General features: G+C 27.9%; 1 protein-coding gene across 1 annotated transcript; it reads right to left on the reverse strand.

The window, feature by feature from the left end:
• Nucleotides 1–36: 36 nt before the first annotated feature.
• Nucleotides 37–5,707, reverse strand: LOC137813539 (ultraviolet-B receptor UVR8-like). The gene is made up of 5 exons (XM_068615863.1): nt 5,551–5,707; nt 5,216–5,380; nt 1,982–2,005; nt 1,681–1,820; nt 37–1,435 (listed from the first exon to the last, which is right to left on the reverse strand). Exons 1-5 carry the CDS (start codon nt 5,630–5,632, stop codon nt 155–157), a joined length of 1,692 nt encoding a protein of 563 aa, XP_068471964.1. The 5' UTR covers nt 5,633–5,707; the 3' UTR covers nt 37–154.
• Nucleotides 5,708–8,775: the final 3,068 nt, after the last annotated feature.

The following is an 8,775-nucleotide window of genomic DNA, read 5'->3' on the forward strand; positions in this document are numbered from 1 at the left end:
CCATCATCTGCGGCATAAAATTAAATGTGATGTAAATTAAAAAAATAAAATACAAATTATTATAAATAATTAAGCTATAAAAACACAACATTAATTTGGGTACATTAATTTTGTATGTACAATCCTTTGAATATAATGGTTTACTTTTTTCTTCTTACTCATTCTTTACATTTGAAGAGGATATATATTCATTTATAATCTCTTTAATCTTTTTTTTCATTAGCTTATCTTTCACAGCAACAAGCATATTTTGGTAGAGCATTTCCAACTTACTTAGCTTTGTACAATCTAATGTCTCTAAAATGTTCTTCCATTCCTTTGAAATGTCAAATGCATCTGAATTTTGCAACGAAAGAGGAATATTTTGTTCATCAAAAGGTTCTCCAAAGATAGAACCATGAAGCACACTGGCATATCTTTCCACTATGGATAACTTTGTTTGAAGTAGCTTCACTTTGTTCAATGCTGAAGATAATTTGTCATTTGTCTCACTAACTTCTTCACTCTCCGTTTTATCATGCTCACCAGAGTTATGTAATTCCTCTTGTTCGAAATCTTTCATCAGTGGAGGCCATAACACAATGGTGGGAGTGTAACTATCAATAGTCTTACCATTTCCAAGAACCCCACTCCTTCCTCTACCCCAAGACCAAAGCTTGTATCCCTCTTGTGCAACAATAACAGTGTGTGCAGCTCCGCATGCAACTTGAATTGGTTTTGGAAATTTGGGCTCATATGGATTGCATGAGATAAGATAGGGAGAAAGAGCATCACCAGAATGTATTCCACCATTACTATCATCAGGGCATAAGCCAAGACCTTTCTCCATTCCCCATGACCATACATACCCATCAAAGGAAACAACACAAGTATGAAACAAGCCACAGTCAACTGAAACAAGATGCACATTTTGTGGCAATTCTTTAACAGGTTCAGGAAGTAATTTGCTTAAAGTTGTACCATGCCCAAGTTGTCCATTATCCCCAAGGCCAAATGTCCAACATGTGCTTCCAAATGTCTCACTAGGACTCTTGTTGCGAGTGAGCAAAGCAGTGTGAAAGGCACCACATGTTACCTCATAAATTACCCAAGGGGACTCCAAATCAAATGTTTTCACCACTTCAGGTTGTGGCCTATTCTCCTTGTCCCCCAAACCTAATTGACCATGATTGTTGTTACCCCAAGTATAGCACACTAGATCATCCACACCCTTGAATGATTCTCCAGCAGTAACGAGAGCCACAACATGCTCCTTTCCACATGCTACTTGAACTACAATGTGACCATGAAAATCCCATACTGGTGTGGGAGTGAAGTTGGTTACAAGAGAGACGCCACCTTCTTTGTTTTCTCCAGGACAATTTCCCCACATCCATAGGGCACCAAGATTATCAATACACATAGACATCATTCCTCCTGCTTTGACAACAGTTATCTGTGAAATAGTTTAAAATACATATATAACTAGTGAGACACACACCTTGACTTGCTTTTTGTTTATAAATAAATGCAAAAGGGAAATTCATATTTCTTAAAGATAAATTGACACCCAGTATAGTTTCAACACTCATCCATCACCCTATTGTAAGGGACTAAAAAATAACAAAACTTAAAAATATCAATAAGCGAACACGAATAAAAAATAGTGTTTTATGTAATCACCAATCTTCATATATTTACCTTTAATGATGACTCATCTCCTGCTTCTGAAATAGTTGACGTTGATGAAGAAATAGGAGGGTGCAAGTCGAGAAACTTATTTAATAAGCAGGGCACTATAGAATAATCAACATCCTTATGTTTTTCACCATGGAAGTCCTCTCCATTGATACCAAGTTGGCCATCCATATAATAGTCAAGGATGTTGATAAACTAGATAAATCAGTTCAATATTATTATAACAAATAACAAATACACAAAGAATTTATGTGATTTAATTTCGCCAAAAGACTAAGAATATTAAGGATACATATATTGTAGCCCCAACACCAAACAGATCCATCATCTGTCAAACACAAGTAGTATAAACAATTAAATAGGAGAAAAAACATTTAAATTTCATTTTCTTTGTATTGTCCTAAGTTTGCATTACATAGCCATTCATTTTATTTTACCAGATTGCAATTTTGAATACATCATATGTCGTTTCTTATCCATTTATCAAACAAGTCGTAAAAAAAAATCACATAATGCACACAATATTCATTTTTAATTATAAATAAACATCTTAGGTATAAGTATGTGTCCCATCATCACAAAAGAAATTAACTTCTTTCTTATTAATGTTTAAAAAATATTGAATATCCCACTTTAACAAGAAATAAAATATTTTATATTATATAAATGAAATGTAGATCTCATCTTGTCTTATAAACGAGATTTATAAAATTGAATAGACTTAAAATCTACTTCTCTTTAAAATTTAAAGAAACTATAGCACATGTATCATCTTTATCAAACTTAGTTTTAAACTATGTTTTCATCAATGTATTGAAATGACACATATGAAAGAAAGATGCAAAAGAAGAACCTAAAACATTAAAAAAAAATAGTTGCAATATTCATACAACAATACTTTTTCCTTTCAATATCTCTCTCCTTTAGCCTTAGTTATATCTTCTCTCTCTTTCTTGCCTCTTTGTAATATATTCTCATAAAAATTGTTGTATAAATAATATTTTTTCTAAAAAACACCTAGAACTATTTCAAACCATAAATCATTAGTATGAAACCAACACTAACCATATATGACTTAAATGAATGTCAACTTATTCTTATAAGTTAACCTTTTATATATTTAAAGAAATAATTATGATAAAATTCACTCAATTTTACAATTGCATAGAAAACTCACCCATTAATATGATACATTATATATTTTATTTATACTACAAATTTTACAATATTATGATAGCATATGAGCATGTATTAAGAAAAACACTTAATATAGTATTATAACACATGAATTTGACTTAATATAATCATTTTTATTCAACTCTATTGGTTTGCAAATTATGTAAAATAAAATTCAGTCTATTTTAAAATTGAAATATTCAAATAGATTATATATATATGTGAATTATGTATTTTATAGTAAAAAAATAACAATATAATAATATAAAATAATTATGTTGGAACAAACTTAACTGGGTAATACAATACATAACTTTTAACTTGATAGTAATTTTGAAATTTTATTTTTTGGTTTGAGTGGTAATTTATTATTCATATTGATAGATGATGTCTTAATCTCTTTATCTACATGTGTAGATCATCTTGAGGTGTAGATCGTCTAGCTAGCTAGGTTGTCTAATGGCCAACAATATGTCTTTTTATTGTCCCTTATATATGAGCAATTAGAATTCATTAGTAAATGTAGATTATTTAGCTATAGGTAAATCCTCTAATAGCCAACAATGTACCATTTTATTATCCTCTATATATGAGTAACTTGTATTCACTCTAGTAAAGTGAAAATGAGATAAGAATTCAATTATATATATAAGTTATTTAAAATTAAAGAAAACTATTTATATAAATACTCTTTTAATTTAATAATGGATGAAAATAAGATTTACATTAAAATAATATTTTTACTTATAAGCTGTTTCTAAATTTTCGATAAAAAATAACAACAAGATAAACAAGAGAATGCAAATTCTACCCCACATTAGATCATCAAAACTTACACACGAATCTCAAATATTTTCAATGATTTTTAATGTTTTTCTTTTCCTCGTGACTTAAAAATTAGGCAAACTCTAAAAAAAGGTGTATAATTAACACATCAAGCGTGTTTAAAATAAGACGAACAAAATTTAAAGTATACACCATACATGAACTTGAAAATTTTACAAGAACAAGTTTTTTTTTTTTATTTTTCACTCTGTCTAGTAAATACTAACTAATTAAGTTTACTAATTTTTTTAACGAGTTTATCATAATTGTTAGTCCATATAAATATATCAAATTTTGACTTTACTTTCTATACTTCTTTAAAATGATATTAAATCCTTATAAATTTTAAAACTTTTAAAAAAATAATATACTTCATGATACGTTTAGCTAGGACAACATGTCTACGAAACAACTACATCATTAATGAATGATATTAAAATTCATTAAAAAAAATCTTAAGGAATTAATGCTAGATGAATTTAAGATGGATTAGCACAATTTGCTCTATTTTGACTAATCCCTCAATTAAGTTAGTGCCAAATATTGCTAGTGTCAATAATGTGACCGCTAATATTAAAGTTAATTATAAGGATTATTATTGTAAAACACTAGTTAGTAAATATTGATGTGATGTATTTTGTATAAACTTGTTACGTATATGAGTGAATCTATATCAATTTTAAAGTGTACAAATCCTCATTTCTCATTAATCTATAATTGAGATATCACATAAAACTTGATATAATGGATCAAATATCTTTTTTGCATTTCTAGTTAATTGAACAAATATTTTAATGTATTATACATGTTATATATATAAATATAATTTTAGTATATTTAAAACATGTATTATACTCTGCTAGAAATCCTAATTTTATTTATACTAAATTAGTAAATTTTGATTTTAGTTCTTACATTTTTTTTTTAACTTTTATATCTCTAAGATTTGAAATTTTGCATTTGATCCCTACTATAAATTATACTCGTTAATAACTTGGATTATTAAAAGGTCAAATTACTTATTTTCATATAATACTCGACAATATCAACATTTGGTACATTTTTTTTTTTTTTTGAAGATTCCATTTTATTTAATTAACTCAAAATAAGCTCTAGGGACCAAAAATTATAATTTCATATTTTAGAAAAATTAAAATAAAAGAAAAATATTTTAAATATCAAAATCAAAATTTGCTCAAACACAATTATATTATATTATATATTTGTTAAATATATTTTTCGTAGTATTAAGTAAAATTATTATTATTTTCATAATTTTAGATCTCTGAATAGTAGTTATAGTAAAAGAATTATTCAAATAAGTTCTTAGTATATAAGAAACGATTTTTTTAGAATATATTATATTACAATATTATGATATTTGAATCAATAAAATATTTTAATATATTAGTTTATATTAAAAATTTATTTATCACGTAAATAAAATTGATAAAAAATCATTTTAACAATTTTTTAATAAAAAGAATCAGAAAATATAAGTTTGAGAAGAAAATCAATAAATATTAAGTAACAGAACCTGCTACGGCAAGGCTATGATAAGCACCGGCGGCAATTCCCACTATTTTGACGCTGCGTTCTTCTGATCCAAACCTGAGTTGAACGGGAAGATGGTGGTCGTGCTCAGAACCTCCACCAAGCCGCCCCAGTATTCCTCTTCCCCAAGAATAAACACGTCCATCCCCTGCAAACCAAAATCATATAAATAAATTTAAATTTCCTTATCGCTCGCAAATAAGTCTGCGATAATTTCATAGAAACTGCAATATGTTACAGAAATGGTTATGCGCATGATTCGTACGGGTCGCAAGAGCAAAGGAATTGTTGAAAGAAAAGAGGTAGTTAGACGATCACCAGTAAGAATAAGAGTATGTGCTTCCCCTGCAGCAATAGAGCAAATTTTGGTGGATGAGTTGGGCAAAGTCACGGTGTTCATTGTGTTCTGTGTGAAGAGAAGCAGATGAAATGCAAAATAGATTATAACTTTATTTAAGGTATCAGCAGTGTTTGGCCAAATATTCTCTCGGTTTTCTTTTTTGACCATGTAACCAAGCCCACCAACCCATGTACACGTTTCCAATTTCATTTCCTAATTTTTTCTTATCCTTATTTTGTCATTAAATTATTAAAAAGAATACCCGTAATAATTTTTATTATTTAATAAAATTTCATTTTATTCTATACATTCAATTTTGATACACTCACATCATAACAAATATATACATTCTCAATCATCCTAATTTTTAAATATTATCACAAAATTAATGATTTTATTGACAATTTAGTGTCATTTTTCCATACTATTAGTTTATTTTATAGGATTATTAACTCTCCTTTTTAATTTTTAACTAACTCGGAGAGTCCATATGTCCAATAATTTAATTAATTAATAAATAGTAAAATTGTAGTTTATGTTCCTTCTCTCTCAAATATTTTTTTTCTCTACTTTTCTTCCTTCATATCTTATCTATTTCAAAATTTTATAACATCTTGCGGAAGTTGGGGAGTCAATGATTATTTTTATTTGGTCAGATTTTCAAATAGACTAAGTTTATGTTTATTTTAAGAACAAATCAATTTAAATTGGTAAACACTTTCCTTTTAAAAATTATTTGGTATGATGATTTCTAAAATAGTTCCTAAATCAAGATTGATTAAAAGTGACTAATTTTAAGAGTAAATATGTCAAAGATTAAGAATTCCTTCTTGAGTTTTAAGTTTGATTAAAATCTTATCAAAAACTTGAAAACATAATATGATTCAGACCACTAATGCAGATAGAAACAACAAATTCAATTATGAAACAACAAATTTATTTCATCACAAATTTTCAGATTTCAGTTTTAAAAGTAGTGATTAAGGAGAAAGGCACACACAATTTTATATATGTTCACTCAATAAGAGTTACATTCAGTCTCACCTTACACCAAGATGGATTCCACTAAAACAAAGCAATCTAATTGGGCTAATTTTATGTTTTTATGAACAAGCCCAAAGCGCAATGCAGGAAGTCACATAACCCTAGGAAATTAGGTTAAATAAGGGGCTATAGGCACAACCGTAGTGTGCCAGATTGAGAGGAAACCGCCATTGAGTGAATTTTAACCAATTGAAAGAATGAAAGGTGCTAGAAGTATGCGTGGCTAATTCTACCCTTTAGGATTGAGAGTAATATGTTCAAACCCTTATGTATTGAGGTGATATTTAATTATGATATAATATTTTGTTCTTGATTGATTATTGGTATTTTTTGTTTTTGTTTTAAATATTTGTGACATGTTTGAGGATCTTAAATCTGACTGTGAAGTATTTTTAGGGTTCTGACCTAAACAAATATACTTAACATATTTGAGTGTTAGGAATAGACTTGAAATGTTAATTGCTATTAACGTCTGAAGTTGATTCTAAGTTGTTCTTATAATTATGCAAGAGATCCATATTTAGGGAACATTTTAAAGAATTTTATATGTGAGGAATTGATCTAAATGACTTGTATACGGACATCAATTTCAATCAAAGAACATAATGTTAACATGCTAATCAAAATACATAAGAGTGAGACAAATGAAACCTAATCCATATTTTTCCAACTTGAAGCAACCAATTCTTTGTTTGTTTTCTTATTGATCATCGTCAACACAACCATTTTCAACACACTTTTAATTGTTCTATTTTATATTCCTTGTGGGAATAATTTAATGTTCCCACAACCATTTTCAACACACTTTAATTTTAGTTGTACTTGATAATTCAATGTTCCTTGTGGGATCAATATCCGTCCTTAGGGACAAATTATTACTTCTGACAACGCAGTGCAATTGTTGTAGAAAGTCATCACCAACCCTGTATACCTCTAAATCAGTTTGGAGCTTATGTAGCATGGCTTGGAGACATGTACTATTTTTTTCAAGGGGGGAGGTCCAACACATGAAGTAGGACCATCTACAACTATAAATTAGGAATTTAAAACAAAGTTGGATGAATTGTTAAGAAGAGAAGATTGATCTTAAAAGCAAAACAAAAACATGGTTTTATCATTCTAGTTATTTCTTTTCAGTTGTTTAACTTTCTTATACTTTTCAATTGTTTAGTTTGTTTATTTTGTTACTTCCTTTCACTTTTTTAATTTTCTTATATTTTTAGTTCTACTTTTATTGTTGAAGTTATTTTAAGTTTTAATTTAATTGTTGAGTTGTTTTTCTAGTTTTCTTTTTTCTTAAATAATATTTTAAGAACTACAATATTTATTTTGAATTATAGAAAAAAGTATACTCTGTGTTTAAATATTAGAACAATGAAATGAATTTGACGCGGGTTGGAAAAGAAAATGTGTTGAATCCATATTCAAATATGGTTGAAATTGTGATACATGAAAAACTTAAGAAGATGATTAATTGAAACAAATAATGACAAATAATAAGGAATTAGACTAATTAAGCCGAGTGTATGAATCTTAAACAATTTGAGATTTTCATTGATGAATTAACAGTTGTGGTTGCTTAATTTTTATTTTATGTTACATCAAAAAAGAGCGCGCATGAAAATGATTAAGACATTTGTGTTAAATAGAAACCCAAAGCCAAACAACCAACCTTTATGTAAATTGAATTCATTTTTTTGATAATCCTTTTGAGTCAAGAAGTTTTGTTATTATTATTGTACCCTGAACCTTAATTGATATATTTTCCTACCCATTGACATGTTTAAGGAAGGAGAACATAGATGCAATATGTAGAAACAAGGAATGGTTGGTTTTAGTTATTTTTAAAGTTTAAATAATTCAAAAAAATAAGAGAAAAGAAAAGAAAAGAAAAGGTTCATGTTGAAATCTTGAATAATTAAAAAGAAAATGAGGAAAAGTGTTGAATTTAAAGAAAATGGTGATTGGGTAGCACATATGTACTATAACAAGATTGTAAGTATGTTCTTCTTCTTTGAAATGCGCATTTTGTTATATGAAAAATCAATATTTTTTTAGAAACCCAATCTCATTATAACGCTATAAAAAAACTTAAGATTCATGGTTCTAATATGATTGTGATATGAAAATGAAATGAAAAACAATTGTGATTTATTAGG

Source organism: Phaseolus vulgaris, chromosome 1 (assembly GCF_000499845.2).
Source record: "Phaseolus vulgaris cultivar G19833 chromosome 1, P. vulgaris v2.0, whole genome shotgun sequence".
NCBI classification, from domain to species: Eukaryota; Viridiplantae; Streptophyta; class Magnoliopsida; order Fabales; family Fabaceae; genus Phaseolus; species Phaseolus vulgaris.